Source organism: Aspergillus homomorphus (genome assembly GCF_003184865.1).
Source record: "Aspergillus homomorphus CBS 101889 unplaced genomic scaffold BO97scaffold_2, whole genome shotgun sequence".
Lineage (NCBI taxonomy): Eukaryota > Fungi > Ascomycota > Eurotiomycetes > Eurotiales > Aspergillaceae > Aspergillus > Aspergillus homomorphus.
The window spans coordinates 1,092,574-1,115,419 of NW_020291888.1; the positions used below are offsets into that span (position 1 = coordinate 1,092,574).

The window sequence follows — 22,846 nt, forward strand, 5'->3', positions numbered from 1 at the left end:
TGGTTGCTGGGGAATTGAAACAGTAGTCTAAAATGGAATGAAATGGAGGGAGGGAAAATTGAATACCTAGGCTGCAGTCTGTGCATCAAGTGTGCTTGCTGCACACTCAACTGTAAGGACTAAAGGATATTATACTCCGGACAGCCAAACGTGCCGGGAGTGCAGATGCTGACTGGCCGTTTCTTCTGGCGGGCTTGCTTCTTGCCACTGCTGCAGCAAGCAGAGAAGAGGATCGAACGATGGCTGGGGCGCAGATGTCTGGATTATCTGCATGAGTGTGGATTGATGCTGTTTGTTTTAGATACTGTACTCGAGTGAGAGTATTGTCTGGACTTCTACAAATGGTTTCTTCTGGCATCCATCTGTCATTTCTTTCCCAACTGTAGACTATGCAACCGTCAAGTGGATCGGGAGGAATAAGCCTAGACTTCGCCTCGTTAACTTACTTTGCTCCTCTTTCACTAAACTGCTTAGTGGGCTATTATTTTTTTCGCCTCTGGGGCTGATTGGGGAGGAACCCAGCGGATCGACGCTGGTGAACCCAGTCTCCGATCAGAACATGACGACTGGAGTTGCTATTAATTATTCGATCGGCTATCATTCATTCTTCTGGGGGGGGAAAGGGGAGATCATAAGACTGGCAGTTTTCGCAAGGGGGAGAGAGGCATTGAAGTAGACACTGCTGGTGGTCATCTCAGTAGTAATATCAAAAACCACAGTTGGGCGAGACTGGAAATTGAGGGCGCGGTTGTGCGTGTCAGAACCGACTGACCCTTTTGGCTTGGTGCTCGTGCGGCGATATGATTATGATGATGATGATGATGCTGGTGATGATGATGCTGGTGATAATGATGATGATGCTTTCTGGAGAAGGGTGTTCAAATTGCTCTTCAACAGCCCCCCAACCTTTAGTTTTGGCCTTGCTCTCTCATGGCAGATAGTGTTTAGTAGACTGTAATCGAATGGAATGAGGGACTGGAATCGAATGGAATGAGGGAATTGACTTCTTTGACTACAAGGAGTCTCACTCACGCTGTGCTTCGAGTTCAGAGCATAGCATACTCATTCATCGCCTCCCCCGGGGTTTGTTTTCGCTTCGCTTGAATAATGAATCCAATCGATGAATAACTCCCATTACGACCCCTCAGTCTTACCCTCATGATTCCAGTCCCGTCCATACACTCTCGCCTCCTCCCTCTTGACTCCAGGTAATGTAATTCAATCATTACTGTGACTCTCGGGTGTTTGGGAGGGTTCAGCCATAACGCGGTTCTTCTGATCTTCCCCGACCGACCGCCTCGCCATCCATCAACCATTCTCTCCATTCTGCGATCCCCACGCTGCCTCCTCTTTCTCTTCCTCTTCCTCTTCCTCTTCCTCTTCCTCTTCCTTCGGTCTCGCTTTCTCGTTGCTTTTGCTCTCTTCCTAGTCTACACGTTCTGTTTTTGATACCCCCCAATTCTCCCCAATCCTACCCCTACTGGTGATACACCATCTGGGAAACCTACGCGACAACCCAATCACCCTAGGGTATGACACTCGAGTTTCCCCTACAGCCCTCGACGAAACGACCGACGACTTACTACCAAGCACCGCCGTGACGCTGCGGACGGCCGACTACGATCCGACCACTCCCTGAACCGCCTCCTCCTCCCCTCTCCTCCTCTTCCTCTCCCTCTCACTCCTACCCCTTCGACTTCGCTCACTCTCTGTCGTCTACGTTCTCATCCTCTCGACGACCATCCACCGTTCGCCTCGACCGGCTGGGTCTCGCGTCCCCTCCTCTCCATCATGTCTACCCCTTCGACAGCCACCGCGACACACCCTTCGCACCACCCGCAACACTACGCATACCCCCATCATCAACCTTACCAACCAAACCCATCCTACCCGACCACGTCCGCTGCAGGCACTGCTCGCCTCGTCACCTCCGCCTATCCCTATACCGTCAATCCTCAGACTACCTCCCTTCCTTTCGTCCAATCCCCCAAGACCATACCCACAGCTCCCACGCCCACAACCGCCTCCACAACAACCACTATGCCTCCCGCGCCGAACCCGGTGAGCGCAGCCTCAGCCGGGCCAAATGGCCGTAGGAGGATACCCAACTGGGGCGAGTTCTATAAGAATGGCATACCCAAAGAGGTCATCGTGATCGATGACACGCCGCCCCCGGAGCAGTCCCAGGCGGCCTCGCGCAACCAGGGTGCGGCATACTTAAACGCCCCCAATGGTACAGCACCTCAACCGGCCGGCAAGAAGCGGCGCACTGGTCCCGACACCACTTACGACCTCGCATCCTATGATCGACCCTCTTTCTCGATCAACCCCCAACAGTACGGCGAGGAGTCTTCGGCCGAGTCTCTGTCCACCGACCGGACGACATCACTACATACTACCGCGCCCACCTCCCTATCTCAGGGTAGCTCGGGGGCCAGCAACGGGATCTACTACGAAGATGCCAACACGGGCCAGAAACGCAAGCGGGTGACCACCCGGAAGTCTGCTCGGGATGAGCAGAAGAGGAAGGAGTTGGAAACCGCTGGTGACGCGTTCCTGAGTTACGTCCCGCCTCCGAAGCCTATCATCAAGGCAAAGGACGTGCCGGTCCCAGTGATTCGCGATGTAAGAAGCATGACTCAAATCTCGATCCAGCAGCGCTAACAATATCCACAGTATGGTACTCGGGCTGAGAAGTATGATGATGACGATGGCCACTATATTGTGACGCCAAATGTTCCATTGACCGATCGGTGTAAGTAATGCATGCTTCTGGGATGATTTCAAACCTAACATTTCCAGACTCGATCGTCAAATTACTAGGACAAGGGACATTCGGGAAAGTGGTCGAAGCGTACGACAAGACCCGCAAGACCCGCTGTGCGGTCAAGATCATCCGATCTATCCAGAAATATCGCGATGCCTCGCGGATTGAGCTGCGAGTTTTGTCCACGTTGGCCTCGAATGACAAAGCGAATCGAAACAAGTGCATTCATCTGCGGGATTGTTTTGATTTCCGCAATCACATCTGCATTGTGACAGATCTCCTGGGGCAAAGTGTCTTCGATTTCCTCAAGGGGAACGCCTTCGTGCCGTTCCCCAGCAGTCAGATTCAAAACTTTGCCCGGCAACTGTTCACCAGCGTTGCCTGTGAGTTTCCTTTGTTTTCCATTCTCTGCAGCTGCTGACTGTGCAGTCCTCCATGACCTCAACCTCATCCATACCGATCTCAAACCCGAAAATATCCTGCTCGTCAGTAGTGCATACCAGACCTTCACATATAACCGTACCATCCCTTCATCCTCTTGCGCCATCTCCCGCAGCGCTCGGCAGCGACGCGTATTGCTGGATAGCGAAATTCGCCTGATTGACTTTGGGTCTGCCACGTTCGATGATGAGTACCACTCGTCGGTGGTGTCGACTCGACACTACCGGGCGCCAGAGATTATTCTGAATCTGGGCTGGAGCTTCCCGTGCGATATCTGGAGTATCGGATGTATTCTCGTGGAATTCTTCACAGGTGATGCTCTATTCCAGACCCATGACAATCTGGAACACCTGGCCATGATGGAGGCCGTCATTGGAGAGCGGATTGACACCCGGCTTGTCCGGCAGGTGATGCAGGGAGGCCGGAGTGGAAGTCAAAACCAGGCTGCCAAGTATGTTTTCTCGCCACTTCTACATCGGGTTGTACTAACGCAAACAGATACTTCTGCCGCCTGCGTCTCGAGTATCCTAATGACCAGACCACACGGGCTTCACGGAAGTACGTGCGAGCGATGAAACAGCTTATTGTAAGTGATGGTTCTCGCAGCCAGCAGCCAGCAGCAGCATTAACCCGTCGCAGGAGTTCATTCCGAGCACTACCAAGTTTCATCGACTGTTCCTTGATCTGTTGCAACGCATCTTTGTGTACGACCCGAAAAACCGGATCACCGCCAAAGAAGCCTTGAAACATCCATGGTTCAAGGAGTCGTTGGTAGATGACGGTACCGAGGCCCTACGGATCGGTGAGCAACTACAAAGGAATGGCCAACGTCGCCAGTGAAAATTCTCAAATGCCTGTGCAAGTGATTACTGCATGAGCAAATGCATAGCATCAACCGAGCTGGTTCCCTGCGGTTGCAGGCTCATATGCCGGGCATAGCTACCGTTACGATAGATGGACTGTTATTTTATTTTGGATAATATTTATCAGGGCTGTACGGGATGCCCGCTTGACGACGACTGGGTATATGCGCTGGGGAGAGGATCATGGAGTCTGGAGTTTGCTGTTTGTGTCCCAAAGCTCCATCATCGGACGGTGAATTATTCCCTCGTCGTTCGCAGGACTTGATGAAGGGAAAATACTTTTGTGCCCGCAACGAACGGATATATTGTCGTTGAGTCTATTTCTGTCGGCTTGATTCCAGCCATTTTATCTTATATTTATTACTGATATATTCGATACGCCTGCATTGCGTTCTGGGCGTGGGTTATGTTATAAGTTGGAGATGGTTATGGTAGTATCTATTATGATGCGTGCGATACTCATTCTTGCATGCACATTTCCCATGCATTCCTGTCCTTACTCATACTATACTACGATGTATATACCCCAAGTTACCACCGATTCAGGTGATTGATGCACGGTTGAGCTTGAAGCGATCCGAACTAACACATTCATGACCAAGCCGGACGATTCATTGGTTAAAAATACACCAGCACATTCTTTGATATCCAGCAATGCATTTAGAGGTTCTTGAAGTGGGAGATTGGTGTTGATCCCACCCTCCACCACCCTCCAAGCATGAACACCTTGAATTGATTTGCAAGTACAGCCCAGTCTCTATCACAACACTAACCACATAACACAGAACCATGCTCTATACCCCGCCCAAACTCCAAGAATCAATTCCTTAATTATACACGCCCCCCTCCCCCCTTCCCTTGACTTGGATATCTAAACCCCAACCTTCACAAAAACCACACACCTCGTCCCATCCCCCTCAACAAACTCCTCCACAGGCCCCACAAACCCATTCTTAACCAGCACGCGCGCACTCGGCCCATTATCGAAATTCGTGATCGCAAACAACCCCGGCTCGACATTCGCCGCCTGGTCCGCATAGACCGCAACCATCGCATCTCGCAGGTACTCGAAGAACCGCGCGCTGAGATGCTGCACGGCCTCGCTGGCGTACCCGCGCCCCCACACCTCCGGGTGGAAGATATACCCCAGTTCCCACCGATCTTTGCCCGGCGTGAGGACTATCCCGCCAGCGACAGCAGCAGGGGCTGCCTCGGACGACGCAACCAACCCGGGATCCTCTCGCCCCGCAGGCGCCGGCTCCATCCGCACGCCCATGTTACCGATCACCCGGCCCTTTGTCCCCGACGACGAGAGCTCGCGGATGACGTAGCAGAGCCGCGGCGGTTGGGATTCGCCTGAGACGAAGTTTGTGAGCCATGTCTTGGTTTCTGCGAGGGATTGGTCCGGGGTTTTGCGCATGCTGGTTGTTTTGGTCTGGGTTAGTATGGACTTGGTCCTCTTGGGTTGGGGATGGGGATTGGGGGCAGGGGGAATAGGCATCGCTTACCTCCATTTCATCACCTCGGGTTTATTGCGGATCTCGTGCATGTCGTCTAGATCTGAAAGGGTCATGGGCTCGAAGAGCAGGCGTGGGGTTGTGAAGGCGGGTGCTTTGTACATTTTTGTGCGCTTTGGGGGGGTTCGTTTAGAAGGGGGTTCTGGTGCGGATTGAGGGTTGGGCTTGGGTGTATATGCTGTGATTTGAGTTGGGGATGTGCCTGGTTGGACTTGAGGAATTGAGGGATGTCTATCTTATCTAGCTATCAGCTATCTTATTTATCGGGGTGGTATGGGTGGGTTGTGTGTTTTGGTGTTCTCGTATTGCGGACGGGTAAGTGAGTCATTGCGTAGATTAATTTCCTAGACTGTTTTGAGTCACTTTTCCACAGGACTGTTTGGGGTAATTGGTGGTTGGTTATGTCTTACTTTTGTCGTTTGGGTGGGGATTGAGTATTTGTATGATGGTTAGGTAGAACTGTGGTCTTTAGGCTCGGAGGTTAGATGAATGCTACTTGGATAATTTATAGAGCTTGTTGGGTTAGTGCTGACAGGCGTTTGTTTATGTGCTAGACCTGGGGTGTCGGAGGTATACTTGCTCTGTTCTGTTGAGTGGGTACTCATAGACCCCAGAACTTATGGCAGCACCCGACAGTATTTGAAGGAACTGTCTATGGCAGCTGTGTAACCCATGCATGCTGCAAGACAGAAGAAATCCTCCGAGATTTTCCCATTGACCTGAAGGGCAGAGCAACACTAGTGACTTCAGTGTTTTTGTTTAGTATTCACCACTCATGGCTGGAGTAATCTCAATAGAAGGGCATTGTTGTCTTATCCTATCAACAACTATTTAGCATACCTCAGTAAATCTATCAGGCTTCCACTCCATGCACCAATCTCTCATTCAAGCTGGCCAGTAGGCCAAGCCAGGTCTATATCCCCTTCCAGTCGTCCTCCTTCATCCCTTATCTTCCCCTCCCTCCCTCCCTCCCTCTCCCTCTCTCTCTCTCTCTCTCTCTCTCTCTCTCCCAATAACGCACCCTCTCTTTCTTTCTCTGTTTTTTTCTCTCTCCAACTTCGTTTCTCTACATCTCTCTTACACACCCCTCTTCACATAAACCAAAAGTGAGGTCTTCTAATCTCACAATCAACCACACATTGCTCAACTACCATTCTATACCATCTCTACTCACTCCCGACCCACCAGAAACATACAATCTTCAAAACCACTATCCCCCCGACAGAAAACCCAACAGTCGGAAGCACCAGATGCGAGAGAACACATCAACCGCCCAAGATCAGCTTCAATGACAACCTACCCAACGGTGTGGGTGCATGCGCTTTCCCCTGGTGATGATAATGGACGAGAGCAGCAAAAGTGCCTTGAACCGCTGGCGTTCCTCGGGGCTGGTCGAATTTTCGACTTGCGAGGTACGTTTTTGAACCCACCAACGACAAGACGATGGAAATTTGAGATTCCTCTGCCGGTCTCGACTTCAGAGCATTATTCAAGGCTGATATGGTAACGGTTACTGAACTGCGAGGGCTGCAATGAACGTACTCGAAAACATCGAAATTCTAGCGAGAATATCACGAGGAAGCATGCAATTGACTCAGTACTAAGACCCGAAAAGGCTTTCATCTACTACTTGTCCGGAAAACCTAGTTGGAGATCCCAAGTCGTGAAGACGACACGATGGGGGGACTGGCTGTGTTTGAATCATCAGCTGGATCTCGGAGTTTCGATTTTACTTTATATAGATCATATCGTATATGTATATATAACTCTTGTCACGTGTACTATAGAACTAAGTAAGGTAGTATACACCCTGGATGTTGAAACATGAAAAAAGAATCCTGTTATCTCTGCTACGCATATACCATTGCATCACGAGACTCAAAGGAAAGAGGTCGAGCACCGTAGCTAGGTGGATTCTAACTTACACCCGCGTCGCAGGACGTAGACTGCGTAATTGGTCTATGGGTCAGTCATCGGGGCAGGCAAATCGTAGGCAGCTCTACCAGAAGAGACATTTGAGTTGGACGGGTTCCTCAAATTGAGTGCAAGATCAAGTTTATGGCTTCCAGAGTAGAGAGCATCACAATCGGGACGATTACTCAGACGCACACCGCAAAATCTTGAGATATGTTTCATCATCATTGGTTATATTTGTTGTTGATTAACAGTGGTTACATACAAAATACAAGGTATCACGTGGCCCTTTGCCGGACAATTAAACACAATAGGGAGATAGCTCCCATCACTGCGGTGATGCAAGCACGGAGCCGCCCGGAAAAGAGATGTTATGTTTCAGAAAGGGAAAAGGGGTATGTCTAAATCCAGGACAGAATAACAAAGGAGACCCAGGTTAACGAGAAAAATTCTCTCCGGCTCGAGTGGAGCGGCGAGAGTATGGGTATGAGGTTGTGTAGCGTATGAGGAGGGGTATTGAAGAAGAAAATTAGGTCACAGAGGAGAAAAGGATGAAGTCGTATCAGCGTACGCAAGTTGACGATGGTTCAGCGGAAACGATAGGACTTATGGGCCAGAGGTGAGGTAGGAGCCGGACCGACTCCCCCAAGGGGAACTCGAACACGATTGTTCTTCCGAGTGGGGGTCTGTGCAACGCAGAACACGCAGACATAGACAGACGGGAGATTGGCCCGTTCAAGCCCAACACACTTGGTATGCAACCAGTGACTGCATGATTCACTGTCCTTAAGTCAGGCTAGGGACGAAGTTGCTCCATCGTCTGGAATGACTTACCATTGGATCATCAAATGGCCACCGTTGTCCATAGAATGGCAAACACACCTGGTCCCCCGGCTTGGATTGCTGAACCGATCGGTGATCGGTGTAGCAATGTCGGGGTCCGTCATCGTAGTGGGGGAAGTGTTCATGGCTCGCGCGCCGATATCCAATTCGGCACCGAATCGCGGCGGTGACGACCGGAGGTGAGCCAGCGAACGGTTAGCTCGGCCAATTCGCGAGCTGTAACTGACAGTATGAGGCCGAATCGGACGGCCACGCTCTTGTAACACCTTCCGGAGGGCATGCTGGGCATCACCGCTGTCCTCCTCGACATCGTCAAATGGCTCTCCCAGCGATCCAGCACTCAGATAAGACAGATCCGAGTGCAGCATGCCAGTTTGTCTTTTCGGAGTCCGTTTCCAGTCATCCAGAGTGGGCTTATATTGAGGTCGGCGGGACAGGCCCCGAGCAGATCCATTCCAAGGAGACATCCGTCCCGACTGAGATGAGGCCGCCGTCGACGTATAGGAACCCTTAGAATGAGGCCGGGAACCTGAGTCACTGCGAGCCGTCACCGACCTCCCAGCATCTGAAAAGGCGAAAGAGGGGTTTCGACTGGGGAGGATGGGATATTCAGAATAATCAACCGAGTCATACTCGCTTTCAGTGGTAGAGCCCTCCAAATCCATAGCGGTGATGGGGTCTGTCAATCCAGTTGCTGACTCTTGCACAGGCTGCATTTCGGTCTTGGCTCGACCATCTCGGCCAATTTTCAGGACTAGGGACTGAGAACGGGTGGGAAGGCTAGCGGCGGACGTTGACCGGGGCATCGACTGCCGCATCGACTTGACGGGAGATAATCGGCCTTTGGACGGGCTCTTGCGGATGCCATTCGTCGAGGACATCGTGCTCCCGATTCCTGAGCGAGAAGAGGAAGACGTGACAGCGGTGTGGGTGAGACTACGGGTCAGCATCGGCCGAGTCTGTCGAGGAGTGTAGTCATCGTCCTCGTTATCGAATGCGGAGAGCTGCTGGTGAACACTCTGTACCCGACGGAGCTCTTCCCGCTTCGACTCCTCTGTCTGGTGATGATAAGGCTGGCGAGTGGGCCGACCAAAGAGTCTCTTCTCCGGAGTCGGCTGGGGTCCCCCAAACCGACGTGCCGGCGAGCTGAGAAACATGGCTGGATCCTCAGCCTTTGTTATCGGTAGGCGAGGGGAGGTCGAGAACGGGGCGGGGAACAGCGCCGCATCGGTGGTGGTAGTTGAAGATAAGTTAAAGCCGTTGCTGTTAAATTCGGGAAGTTCCATGTGACCCTCAATGGTGGGTAGTTGAGGGATGTGGGAATCCTGCAGGGGCGGAGGGTTGAGCTGGAAGGGGCCGCTGGTCTGCGGAGCGAACAGATCAACTCCGCTGGTCGAGAGGCCCATCCCGATCTCATGGTTACCCAGATCCTGATCCCAGAACAATCTCTGTTGCGGGAATAGAGGGGATGCGGAAGGGTGCATCGGGCCCAGTTGAAACGGGTCCGGGGAAGAGGTGAAATTAAACAACCGGGGAGAAGCCCCCATGATCCGGCTAGGGGTCTCGAGATGAGCTCCCAAGGCACTGGAGTCGGAAGTCCGTCGACCGGTGCCTTTACCCTCCCTAAGCTCCGTCATTTTTCTCCTGGAAGCGCTGCTCGGTGGAGGAGTCTGGATTGTGGCAGCAGATTTTGCGGAATCCCCCGTCCGCGGACAATCCTCCCCTATGAAGCCATTGGGTTTGGACGGACGGCGCCGTTTCGCTGTATCTGTTTCCTGCTCCGACGGTTTGGCACTCCTCAGATTGGGTTCTGCGTCTAACGGTCGGTCGGATCCAGTGTCTGGCAAACGGAGAGGATTGATCGAAGGAGTGGCTATACCGAACTTCTGAGGCGTACGAAGAAACTCGGGGCTGGAGGCATAGGGATCGGAGGTGTCCCAAGTGACTCGGGGATCGAAGAAGCTGGACTCGAGTTTGGGGGTCTGGAAGGCCGAATCACCGAAGATTGTGGTCGTCGGAGGGGTCCTCGTTGGGGTCTGAGGTTCACCGTTTGGATAGCTGAAGCTGCACGTAAACAAGGACGGCTCCGTCAGTATCATTGTGCACATGGGGGGCGGCTACTGGGTGGAAATTCGGAGCTTGACAGGAAGCTCCGCGGGACCAGCCTAGGGCCAGAGCGGACAAATTGTATATGTGGTGCAATTATATACACATGGAAGAAGCCGGGGAGAAAGTGAAGCACACAAGCACCAGAATCGAAAAGCGATTTCCCAGCCGTGGTGTGAAGAGGAATAAAGAAGACAAAGCAACCCCGCTTGTGCCAGCCGTGTCGTATGTGTAGTGTAGGAGAGAGGATGGAACGAACGAAGCCACATACCTGTGCACAGGGTGATCCCAACTCATGTCAGCAACTGTGTGATCCCAGCAACCATTCAATTGCAAGCTGCCAGGCAACTCTCTCGTTAAGTCTCGAGATTTTTGCGAGCCGTCAGGAATGTTGAAGGAGAAGGGTTCCGTAGGGATCGAAGTTGCCGACGAATGTGAGCTTCCGCAGGGTCATTGAACTCGAGCTTTGCGTTGGAACCCCTCGAAGGACTGAACGAACGGGAACAGGGTAGAATTGCCGGTCTAGCACATACTAGTCGAATAGGCCGGGGGGGTAAGAGGAAGGACAACGGACCCCAGGAGCTTTCCTAGGGGAGAAGAGGAGGAGAAGGAGGAGAGAAGACAAAGGAGAGTCGTTTAAAGAGGGAGGCGGAGGGAAGGAGGGAGAGAGAGAGGAGGGGGAGAAGGGAAGTAAGAAGTGATGTGATCAGGGAAGAGGTTCCAGGAATGATGATGCAGTTCTCCTGAACAAAAGGGTGGTGCACTGCAACGGCGGAATGACCTTTTCTCTCTTCTCTTCTGTTCTCTTTTCTTTTCAGTGGCTTTCTCGTCCTTGGGTGGTGATTTCTTGGGAAGTTTCTTGGGACCGCAACCGGAAGGAAGTACTGTACAATCACTCAGTCAGTAGTCAGTCTGTAAGTACACAGACACTACCTAACTAACTTCTACCTGCCTTCGTTGGTTCCCAAGGAGACAGACAAGGAGAGAAATTGTTCAAATAGGAAGTGGTAATTGGAGGGAAGCAATTGTTAGAGAAAAGATAGGAAATTGAATTTTCATGTTTTCGTTTTCCTCTGTTTGTAATTTGGTAATACTTTGACAGTTTTTTTTTTCTGCCCTCTTTTTTTTTCTTTTTACATACATCCGCAGATCCACTAGGGAACCATTTTCAATGAAGGGGGGAAAAAAAGGCTACGAGAGGTTGAAGAACCCTAGAACCGGTTCTGCCACCATTCTGATGCTGGTTCAATCATGCCTTCCATCGTGTGACACCTGGGCCATTTAGCTGCCAATCGCCCATTTATCCTTCCTGCACTCCCCGTCTTAAGGCTCAATACTATAGGGCTTTCATCATTGAGTGTCTTCATCCATATCATCCACCTTCTACTATATCCGGTTGTGGTGGAGATTCGGCACTTTGATGGAACGATAATCGCGGCCGGTTCGAGTCGGACAAGCTTGTGGTTAACCATATATTGAAGGAAACAAGTCAGCGTGCAAAGAAGAGCATCATAGACTGCTGAATAGACTCCATCTGCAGCGCAGGGAGTAGAAGAACCAGTCCTGATATGAATCGGTTTCCATTAGCGATCGAGGTTCCGCGGGTTCATCGGGTTCATCATGTATGGATCCCCGGGGGGCTGGCCCTGAACGATCAATGCACCGCAACTAGAACAATATACTGCCTCATTCAACCCCCAGACCAGCAGCAACTCCAGACATAACTGGATTTGACGGAAGAAGACGGCCGCAGAGACTTTATTTAGGAAGTTCAGAGCGCCCGTGGTGGTTTCCCAGAACAAGGAACGGCGGTCCAATTCCGTGGATCGTCTTATCTCCTCCCACGCGATCGCTACTGGCATTGTTGGCGGGCTGCTGACGCCTTCATTAATCCTTCAATCAGAGAGTGGAGGTCCCCGATCTAAATCACCCCGACTGACCTGAGTGATCGGGTCTCTGCCTATTCTATCTACCTGGAGGTAGATATACCTACCGCTCAATGAAGCTTTTTGGCCAGTGTCGTGGCTAGATTGTTGGCCTTGAGCCGCCGTCGATCGACCCCCAAGCTGGTCAATCCCCAACTCCATCCCGGAGTCTGAGATCGCTCGACAAGGGTCAAATTGATCAAGACTCTCTTATTAAGTCGTCGATCCAGCCCACATTAGGCGATGGGGGAAAGGGGAGAGGGGAAGATGGATGGAGCCCTGCAACCCGTTCCCGGACTAGACTAACTAACGAGCCTCGGACGCCCTGAGCTGTTGTTCTGTCTCTTCAGCTCTCTGGCTGACTCGAATGAGATCTGACTCAGCTCAAACAGACCACGAGAAACACCAGGCTAGATCCGTAGCCGCCCATTGGGCGACTCGGGGGAACATCTAGGTTGTATGTAGATGTTGGGGAGTAGACCAGCAGAGAGACGGAGCTTGAGCTGTCCGAAATTTAATTGCCTTTCCTCGGTCGAATTGGCCCTGAATCGGAGAAGCGATGACGCCATGGTGGTCACTAAAGTCAGAGAAGTGGCCCTGATTATGCCAACTCCTGAACCTGGCCAGCTAGACCATTCTTGAGGCTAGCCTTTGGCCTCTCCGCTGCAGCTATCCACTCCGTCTCGGGTGAGGCGTGGTGACAGAAAACGAAAGACACATACACACACACAGACGCACACGCACACGCACACGCACACAAACGGACACAAGCACAAACAAAAGGGGGTTGTCCAGAGCCAATCCGGTCAATGGCCCAGAGCAGATGCAGTACTCTCCGCAATTCAGCGATGAAAGCAGTAAGAAATAACATCATAGTTGAGCGATGATGAATGGAGAAGCTGAGACATCCTCCTCTTTTCCTCCGGGGTCAAAGTCCGGGAGTAATATTACCTCTTTGGGATAGGACCCGCCTAAGGATTGGGCGACCGCGACCGGACGTGAGACGCCCCAAACACCAACTAAGTCTAGACTAATCTCGGGCACGGCGATGGAGATACGGAGTAGACTACTAGACTACACTGTACACAAGCTGTGTTCGTACCTGGCTCAGGGCTCTCTCGCTCTCGGCTCTTTAGTTGCTATCCTGGGAACCCGCCATTGGTCGGAACGGGTTGAGGACGGGGGGAAAGGGGAGCCTATCCCAGGCAGAACAGTGGCCCTGAGACGGTTAGTATACGGATGGGCTTGCTGGACCTTGGACTTGTCTTGTTCGACATCCCTGCTCTGCTCTGATTGTCACCCCCTCCTACTACTACTACTGTACTATGGTCGCTCTAAGGGGCGAAGATCGTGACTCTGTCCGTCCGTTCTATCTGTCCTTTCAGCTTTACCACAGCGGCCATCATCCGACAATCGACAATCGCTTAGCCGCTAGACCTGCACGCGAGCCATGGGACCTGCAGCTGTAGTGAAGACGCCCTGCGGTGTAACGCGGTTGGACAGACACAAGAAACTCCTCATCTTATTTAATAAATCCAGAGCCCCTGACATGGTCTCGATGCAGCCGGTGCGTTTAGCCGCCCCTCCCAATGATCGATTTGGCTATATTAGAGTTGGAGACAACAGCAAGGAGGGTGAGCCTTTCCAAGTTGGCTGCTCCAGGGACCCAATCCTCCTCTAGCACACACGAGCGGGCTGAATCAGACCCCGCGAGATCTGAGACCGGAGAATCAAGCAGGCAGGCCCTTTGCCTGGCCAAGCAGTCGGATCATAGAGGGCTTCATGGGCTCTTCTCCGTTGGCGACAAGAACGTGGCGTGGTCGGATCTTTTCATGCAGGTAGTTATCAAAAGCTAAACAGTCAGCGTCAATCGCTCTTTGTAGCAAGAGGAACACTTCTGGGTGCATGCAGCCATTTTCAGCTGATTAATATGCTCTTGCTACTAACTGAAGTAGTTGCCCTGGGTGATCTGTCACTTGTGTGGATCTATACGATTGATGCAGTTCGACGACAGTAGTGTCGGAAAACTATTGCAGAGAACGCTCTCGATTGCTAGCTACACTTTTCGGTTACTGCTTAACGTCCGCACATTCAGCACTCGTGGCTAACTATTGGTTTGGCTCCCTTTCAGCTGGCAGGTTCCACCAGATCGCATCCATCTCTCCTATCAACGGTTGTAAACTGTGCTCGGCTATTCTTGTCCGAAAGAGAGACAATGAACACCCCGGCCTCGCATGAGTGACCTAGGTTTAGACATGTACTACAGTATGCACAACTATTGTATCAGACATACTCTTGACGATGTGTGGAGTACCACATCAATCCCAAAATTGATATTGTCGGACTTCTGACAAGTCTGCAAGGTCTGGCATTGTTGGTGTCTGTGGCCGAGCAAGATGTGCGCTCGAGTCGAATTCACCAGTTGTCCGGGGATCTAGATGCCTAGATACACAGGCACTAACTAGTACCTTAGTTCTCAGCCACACTTCCCCGGCGCCGCCGCCACGACCCCGCCAATGAGGCCGCCCCATCGAGGATTGTCCGCGGCTTGAATGCTGGCGGCGGCTTCCCTTGGGCATCATTATGTCGGACGCCGGCCTCTTGCGCCAGAACGCCTCAATATGGATCCTTGAAACAAAGAACTCATAAAACAACATTCTACTTCGTCACAATGGACATGCCACTCTTTCACGTCGCCTCTGGGCTTATAGTCAAACGCCGCTCTGAATCCTGCGCTCGCTATCTGTCGATCTTCCGTCAGCCGATGACATAGAGCTCTTCATAACCGGTCGACCACTTGCGTCCTACCATACAGCATATCGACTAGCGACTCTCCAAACGCTCTTCTGCCGTCACCGCCACTTCACTCTGGGTCGGTGACTCTATACATACGTTTCACGTCCGCCAGATCTCCCGTCCTTAACAGCATGCCAGTCAACGCCCGTCGTCAGAAAGGCCGGCCCAAGGCCGTCAAGAGACTTAACAAGCGCAAGAAAGCCTCACCCGGCCTGGCAGTCCGCCCGGCCTCTCCCCGGGTGATTCTAGCACAAGCACGGAGAAGAAGTGTATTGAGGAAGCGCGACGGGGGAAATCCCGGAACTGCTGCGAACACGGCCAAACCCAAGCCTGCAAGGACTCAGCTCCGGACAGGCAGGCTGTCTCCCAAGCGGGGGAGGATAGCCATTCTCCCACCATCTTCTGATCCTCTGGAAAAGGTAAGTCACCGGAGGAACCCCCTATTGTGAAAGGGCGGGGCAGGAGGTTGCGGGGAAGAGGAGCGTTCTCGATAACACCTGCAGCTTCGCCCTTGCGTCTTGATCCTGCAGCTCCTGGCGCAAAACACACGAGCACAGACATCTGTTGCTAACGAACCCCTTTTCCCTATCCAGAACTGCCTTCGTCAAGATCCGTGTCCCAAGAACTATACTTTCGTCCCCAAGGGCGATGTCTACATCACCCGTCACTGTCGGAGTAAGACAAAGGAGGCTCATCAAGTAGTCTATGTAGTTTATGTAGGCTGGCCCCTTCCTGCCCGCTTTTCCGAGCTCGGTCTGCATCCATGGCAGCCACATCGATACTAACCCATCTCAGGACGACAAGGGCAAGTCCACCATCGGCCTGCGCGTCCCATACGACATCCACGAATCCGTCCGCCACTCGGCCGCGGAGACAGCTGAGACCCGAGCCCAAGCGGTCCACAACCGGGACGAGCGAGACCTGACCAAGGCCCGGCAGCTCCTCCGCACCCAATTCCCTCTCATGCCGGAATCCGCGCTCGAGACGATTGTCAACCATGCCTTCCTGAAAGGCGCCGGCCGCGTTGGACGCGCCACCACCGTATCCGACAAACGCAAGGCCATCCTGGCCACGGAAGCGCATATCCGCCACACGCAGACACCATACGACTCGCTTCTCCACTCTGGTCTGCCGCGGGAAGAAGCGCGAGAAGCGGTCTTCGGGCTAGTCCGAACGATCCGGGCTACATGGGAGGGTGGGGATCAGGAGGCGCTGAAGAAGGCTCTTGCTTTGCGCAATCGAGCTATATGAGATTCACGTGCTGTGGTCATTCGCTTTCAATTCGGCTATCGGGCGCATGGTTTGTCTTTTGATGCGGGTCTGCTTTCTGGATCAACTCTTTGCATTCGGCATTAGACTTGGGAGAGGTCACAACACCTCGCATAGATGATACCTCTGGTTGCATTTGGTTTCTGTGTGATTTATGGGATGTGGAGTTCGGGTTGCAGATAACGCTTTATGAGGGGTACGCTGTGTACTTGATTAGAATTTACTACAAGCTCAGGCTAATGATACTTTCTTCTTTGACGGCCATGTGCATTGCATGACTAGGTGTGCAGCCTTATAAGCTGCTGTACTACCTGTTTAAGTAGATGCTCTTGTGGAGTAGGCCTTATGGTAAGTTCCATCCTCTCATACTACAGTCACTCTTAGCTAATCTATCGACAAACACAGTTCTCACAAATCAACATAGTACAAGCAATTCTTTAAAATGGGTCTAAAAAACTGTCGTACCTAACGCAAAGCTCCCAGAGCAAGAACTGTAACAGAGAACAACCTCGAAAAGAGGGGAGAACAGGTCCAACGAATACAAGAGAAGAAGTGAAGCGAAAGAGTCAGGTCCATGAGCATACACATACCTCTTCCGTTATGCCCAACCCATCCAGAACTTGAACGCAGGGTCGGACTCAACGTCCCTGTGCGCCTGCACGGGGCCCGCAAACTCCTCATCCAGCGGCACGACGTCGTCCTCCCTGTAAATCTGGGGATCATTGTCCGCGTCCTCATCACCGCTGTTCTCATCCGCGCTATCAGGGTCAAGGTCCATAAGCATAACTTGAGCAGAAGAGTAGTATTCCTCGGACTCACCGTACGATCGCTCGTCGTCCTCGTCCGTCCACTCGGCATCCTCATCATCATCATCACCATCCACATCGTCCTCTAAGAACTGTGCCCCCTTCACAATCCGCGCCGCCACCAACGCCGGCGCAGCCGAATACGGAAGCGGGACGCCCTTTGAGCCCGACGTCTCAATCACGTCGATAATCCGATCGACATACGCACGCAACCTCCGCAGGACCTCAACCGGCTCGAGTGCCAGCTCATCCTCGGCCAGATACACGGGGTCGGCACTCAGATTCAGCACGAACTCGATCCTCGCTGTGAAGTCCTCGAAGGCGTCGTAGCCCTGTTCTTTCTTGTCGCCGGGCTCGTCGTCGTCGCTATCACTGCAGCTCCAGAAACTCTCATCGATGTCACTGCTACTAAGGGAGTTAATATCGGCATCATACCCGCTTTCATCAATGGACTGGGATCTAGTTACCGAACCATGGCCGTTGCCTAGGGACTCTACCTTGTCGTCCTCTCCCTCAGACGATCCCCTCTTAGACAATTTTCCCTCAACGGCGGGCCCCTCAGACGACGACGCCAACTGCTTCCACCCTAAATCAGACTCAAGCTCAGACTTAAACTCATACTCATACTCATACTCATACTCAGCCTCAGCCTCATCCTCAGACTCATCTACAGACCCAGAATCAGACTCGAGCCCCATATACCACCCCATACGAGACGACAGTCGAGGCACCGCAACAGTCTCGGACGGAGATGAGATGTGTGCGCGGATATAGCGCGAAAGCTGCTCGCGCGCAGCGAGGAAGTAACTATGCTGGGTGCGAGTGGCGAGGGGCAGCGTGCTGAATTCTACAGGCACGATGACGTGTTCTTCTTCCTCCTTCTCTCCGTCGTGCTCCTCCTCGGGCTTGTCGTCATCCCCGTTGCTCCCAGAGGTGGAGGCACGCGGGACAAGAGACAAATGTATTCCCGCCTGGCGGAGGCGTTCACAGCGTTGGGCGCGCCAGTGTTGGGGCGACATTCTTTCAAGCGTTGCTGGCGTTGTCGGCGGAGGAGAGGGGTCGAAGGTCGGAGGGGGCTGGAATATGTTTGCTAGTGGGTTGAGAGGCATTTCGGAATTGGCTTCGCTCGCTTGCTTCTCTTGTTTGGGAAGATTGAGAGGGAAGCAGTTTGCGCTGAGAAAGAGAGCATGGGGGTATTATAGAAGGGGATGGGCGTTGAAGGATGCTTATATACTCCTTTCGAGGTTGCTGGGTGCATATGCTGTTCGAGCACTTTACTGGAGGATTCCGGCTATTGTTCGGTCGGGGTTTGTATGGGGCGTGGTGAAGGAGGTCTTTGTTTCTAGCTTGACTTACCGGGGTGAGTTGGTAAGTTCGCTCTTCTGTACCAAGGGGCTGGAGAGATAATTGTTTAGGAGGGATAGGAGGGAGGGCTTGGTTGGTTTCCTCTGCGTGAATCAGTCATCGGGTATGGTTGAGTGGTCAGCATGTATATGATCTGATCTACGTACAGACATGCGCTAGGTTCCTGTTCTCTTCATTCTCCAGGATCTTATGCGCATTTACGCCTAACAGATGATATGCTGCATGTAGGGTTGTTGGTAAGTTGTATCATTATCAGATGGAGACGGTTGCTCGTGAGGTGGCATCGAACATCCGTCTTCACTCAATTCTGAAGTTGCTTCCTGCAAACTCAAAGGCCTCTATCAGACTCTGGACAAAGAAAAAGAACGAAGAAAAGAGAACGATCAAAAGTTTTCAAGCTAGGAGACATGGATACAATCACTACATAACACATTAGAGTAGACCAGACAGCGGAGTAGTCAGTCTCCATTGTTGTTCGGGTTCCTCATTTTCAGTCAACACAGCAAAGAGGCCCTGGGATCATTCATCATCGTCATCTTCTTCCTCATTGTCCTGCACAGTCTCGTTGTCGTCAGCCTCCTCGTCAGTATCAACATCAACATCCGACTTATTTCCATGATCATCGGCCTTTGCTCCAGGCAACCCACCAGCCTCAGTCCCACCAGATGCCCGTGCAGTAGCGTCTCCCTCTGCACAGCTCCCACCATCACCGCGATCGCCATCATTATTATCATCGGTGCAATCCGTTGCACAATGCGGATGTCTGCATTTTGACTGTGCAGAGCCCATGAAAGAGGCGTCCAACCTGAACCGTCAGGTCTGTTGAGCTCGCTTGTAGCATTTACACTATTGACACTATCAGACAATTCCCTGACCCGAATGAAAACTTCCCAATTACCACTCGAAGCAGCATGATGAACGGGCATTCCATCGATTCGGTTCATTAGTGGCCCTCTACTTCCCTTGCTCATGTCTTGTGCCCTTATGGGCAGACCTTGGCCAGTTTGACCATAACGTCAGCGCAGCACGAGGGGCGATCTACAATTTAGCTCGTATCCTGGTCAGAAAGTTATAGGATACAGAGATGATTGCATACTCAGTAAAATGTATTCAATTGCGACCATCGATGGCGATCAGCTTCACATTACCACAGATTTCATTATATCGATTGTCTGGTTAAACCGACTACAACAATGTACTTCAAATTCAGTTCCGCTCATACAATGATGATTATATATGGATCCAGATCGGGATTTCCCTTTAGGGCTAGCCCCGCTCTAACTCAATCCAGCCAAGCAAAACGTGACAGTAACCTGAACTTTTTGGAGCTCCGCGGTGATCACGACTTTAATCATCTCCAACTCCGCCATACCTACTTGTTGGTTCTGCGCGGTCATTTGCAATGGAGGGCGCTGACGTGATTGAGTCGCCGCGCAAGCGGATCAAGACTGACAACACTCCCACCACGGACGAGGCTGTCCTCCCCCAGTCCGGTGAACCAGTTGCGGAACCCGTCGCCGCGCCAATTTCGGCCGATGATGCGCAGGCTCGCAGAGAAGTCGAGGTTGGAATTACCGGCTATGTCAGCGCGGACAACGAAGGGTTTTCCGGTATCTTGAAGAAGAGGTGCGCTCTATGCCGCTCGAAACTGTCACGGGACATGACTCTAACCAAACCCCCGTGTCTAGATATACCGATTTCCTTGTAAACGAGATCGTGCCGTCCGGCGAAGTGTTGCATCTACAGAACGTTCCCGCTCAAGAGACTTCCAGAGATAAGCAGAAGAAGGAAAACCCAGGCCAGCAGTCCTCGGAGAAGCCGGTCGAAAAGCCACAACAGGAGGAAACTCAAACTACCACCGAGAAAGATGCAGCACCGACCACTGAGACCCCTGTCGTTGAATTCCAGATTTCGGACGAAGATAACGCGCTTCTCGAGTCCCTCTTTGGCGAAGAATCTACCAAGATGATTTTGGCGCTGAACAAACGCGCTCTCGAAAATCCGAAGTCGCGCCCAAGTGACTTTAGCAAGATCGCTACCGTCGTGGTCACCGATCGCGATTTGCGCATCAAAATGCACCAGGCGATCCGTCGCATCTTCAACTCCCAGCTCGAGTCTCAGACCGACAGCGAAGGCATGATGAATATCTCGGTTGCGCCAAACCGAAACAACAAGAAGGCACAGGGTGGACGTGGTAATGGCAACGGCCCGCGTGTTCCGATCAATTGGGATGAGCTGGGTGGACCGTACCTGCACTTCACCATCTACAAGGAGAATAAGGATACTATGGAGATTCTCAACTTCATCGGGCGGCAGCTTAAGGTCAATTCGAAGACTTTCCAATTCGCAGGAACCAAGGACCGACGCGGTGTGACAGTCCAAAGAGCATGCGCATACCGGGTGCAGGCTGAGCGACTTGCAAAGCTCAACCCAACTCTCCGCAACGCAGTCCTCGGTGATTTCGAGTATCGCAAGTACGGCCTCGACCTGGGCGATCTTAACGGCAACGAGTTCGTCATCACTCTCCGCGACTGCGAGATCCCCGGTGTCGTCGACCTTCAGGACCGCGAAGCCGCCATCGCCAAGTCCACTGGCCTTGTCAAGACTGCTTTACACAACCTCCGCGAAAGGGGATACTTCAACTACTTTGGTCTGCAACGTTTCGGAACCTTTGCCACTCGTACAGACACCGTCGGCGTCATGATGCTCCAGGGCGATTTCAAGGGCGCCTGTGATGCTATCCTCCACTACAGCCCACACACGCTAGCCGCCGCACAGGAGGGAGACGCCGCCACCGCTCTGATCAGCTCAGACGACCGCGCCCGCTCCGAAGCGATTCATCTCTGGACGACGACCGCCAATGCCGGCAAGGCGCTCGAGAAACTGCCTCGTAAATTCTCCGCCGAGGCGAACATCATGCGCCAACTAGGCCGCTCGAAGGCTGACTACCTCGGCGCCCTACAAGCCGTCCCGCGCAACCTGCGCCTGATGTACGTTCACGCCTACCAATCTCTAGTCTGGAACTTCGCTGCGACCGAACGCTGGCGGCTGTATGGTGACAAGGTCGTCGAGGGCGACCTCGTTCTGATCCACGAGCACATCAACAAAGACTCCTCCGGCGGCCCCAACGCCACCGGCGCTTCCGATGCCGCGACTACCGAACCGGCCGAAACTGTTGACGCCGATGGCGAAGTCATCATCACTCCCGACGCGACAGGCGATAGCGCCTACGTGGCCGAGGGCATCACACGCGCCCGCGCCCTTACCGCGGAGGAAGCCGCCAGCGGCAAGTACAATATCTTCGATGTCGTCCTGACGCTGCCCGGCTACGATGTGCTGTACCCGGCCAACGCCATGACGGATTTCTACAAGGAGTTTATGGGCAGCGAGCAGGGCGGTGGGCTTGATCCCTTCGATATGCGTCGCAAGTGGAAGGATGTGAGTCTGACGGGCGGGTATCGCAAGTTGTTGAACCGCATGGGGCCGGACTATTCGGTCGATGTCAAGGTCTACGAGAAGGATGACGAGCAGTTCGTGGCGACCGATCTAGAAAGACTCCGGGGTTCGGACAAGAACGGTGCTGGTGTTGAAGACGAGGAGATGAAGGAGGCGCCTACTGCTCAGGAGCCGGAGAAGCGTAAGCTAGCCGTAGTGCTCAAGTTCCAGCTTGGGTCGAGCCAATATGCTACCATGGCGTTGAGGGAGTTGACGAGAGGAAAAGTCAAGGCTTATACACCGGATTATGGAAAAGGACGATGATCATGTATAGATATAAAAGTTAGTGTATATACCAGTTGCAGTTGCAATGCCATATAGAGAGGTCGCTTAATGATCAAGATATGGGTAATCACAATTCCTACCGAATATGATGCATGCAGAATGCACTTAGGTATGGACAACCACTTTCTCGACTGCGTATTTCTCTGGTTCTCAGAAAAGCATAGACTATCAGCCCCATCGCACATTGTGTTGGCATCGGATCCTTTTGCAAAGGATCTCCGGACTAAGCTTGAGGGACTAACATTCCCAAGGTCAAGTGCTGCTCATAATGCAGTCTGGGTGGCTGTGTTGGTGGTGCAGCCGTGAAACACGGAGGGGTAAAACCCGCCGATGGTTCGGCTTGCTCACGCGCGGATTGTTGGTCACTTCTTCGCAGTAAATACAAAGCATCCAACTTCAATTCTAGCATTTGTAACATTCTTCTCGCCTTCCAATTCCTGATTACAGGGCCCAG

The 22,846-nt window shown here is 52.4% G+C and overlaps 6 protein-coding genes across 6 annotated transcripts; 3 read left to right on the forward strand and 3 right to left on the reverse strand.

Annotated features, from left to right (window-relative positions):
- Positions 1 to 1,791: 1,791 nt before the first annotated feature.
- Positions 1,792 to 4,048, forward strand: BO97DRAFT_420383 (putative protein kinase (Lkh1); the record flags this gene model as incomplete). The annotated part of the gene is made up of 6 exons (XM_025696652.1): positions 1,792 to 2,625; positions 2,677 to 2,755; positions 2,803 to 3,150; positions 3,197 to 3,659; positions 3,707 to 3,794; positions 3,848 to 4,048. 6 exons carry the CDS (start codon positions 1,792 to 1,794, stop codon positions 4,046 to 4,048), a joined length of 2,013 nt encoding a protein of 670 aa, XP_025556152.1.
- Positions 4,049 to 4,806: 758 nt separating this feature from the next.
- Positions 4,807 to 6,048, reverse strand: BO97DRAFT_439908 (GNAT family N-acetyltransferase). Its single transcript, XM_025698026.1, has 3 exons — positions 5,999 to 6,048; positions 5,580 to 5,932; positions 4,807 to 5,492 (listed from the first exon to the last, which is right to left on the reverse strand). Exons 2-3 carry the CDS (start codon positions 5,690 to 5,692, stop codon positions 4,943 to 4,945), a joined length of 663 nt encoding a protein of 220 aa, XP_025556153.1. The 5' UTR covers positions 5,693 to 5,932; positions 5,999 to 6,048; the 3' UTR covers positions 4,807 to 4,942.
- A 1,693-nt stretch (positions 6,049 to 7,741) lies between these two features.
- On the reverse strand, positions 7,742 to 10,444 carry BO97DRAFT_439909 (PHD finger domain protein; the record flags this gene model as incomplete). Its single annotated transcript, XM_025698027.1, has 2 exons — positions 7,742 to 8,282; positions 8,337 to 10,444. 2 exons carry the CDS (start codon positions 10,442 to 10,444, stop codon positions 8,090 to 8,092), a joined length of 2,301 nt encoding a protein of 766 aa, XP_025556154.1. The 3' UTR covers positions 7,742 to 8,089.
- A 4,859-nt stretch (positions 10,445 to 15,303) lies between these two features.
- BO97DRAFT_335594 (DUF2293 domain-containing protein) lies at positions 15,304 to 16,423 on the forward strand (the record flags this gene model as incomplete). Its single annotated transcript, XM_025691432.1, has 3 exons — positions 15,304 to 15,591; positions 15,766 to 15,888; positions 15,968 to 16,423. 3 exons carry the CDS (start codon positions 15,304 to 15,306, stop codon positions 16,421 to 16,423), a joined length of 867 nt encoding a protein of 288 aa, XP_025556155.1.
- Positions 16,424 to 17,039: 616 nt separating this feature from the next.
- BO97DRAFT_420387 (uncharacterized protein) lies at positions 17,040 to 18,356 on the reverse strand (the record flags this gene model as incomplete). The annotated part of the gene is made up of 1 exon (XM_025696653.1): positions 17,040 to 18,356. One exon carries the CDS (start codon positions 18,354 to 18,356, stop codon positions 17,040 to 17,042), a length of 1,317 nt encoding a protein of 438 aa, XP_025556156.1.
- A 1,626-nt stretch (positions 18,357 to 19,982) lies between these two features.
- On the forward strand, positions 19,983 to 22,430 carry BO97DRAFT_360603 (pseudouridine synthase PUS7). The gene is made up of 2 exons (XM_025692366.1): positions 19,983 to 20,238; positions 20,301 to 22,430. Exons 1-2 carry the CDS (start codon positions 20,015 to 20,017, stop codon positions 22,369 to 22,371), a joined length of 2,295 nt encoding a protein of 764 aa, XP_025556157.1. The 5' UTR covers positions 19,983 to 20,014; the 3' UTR covers positions 22,372 to 22,430.
- Positions 22,431 to 22,846: the final 416 nt, after the last annotated feature.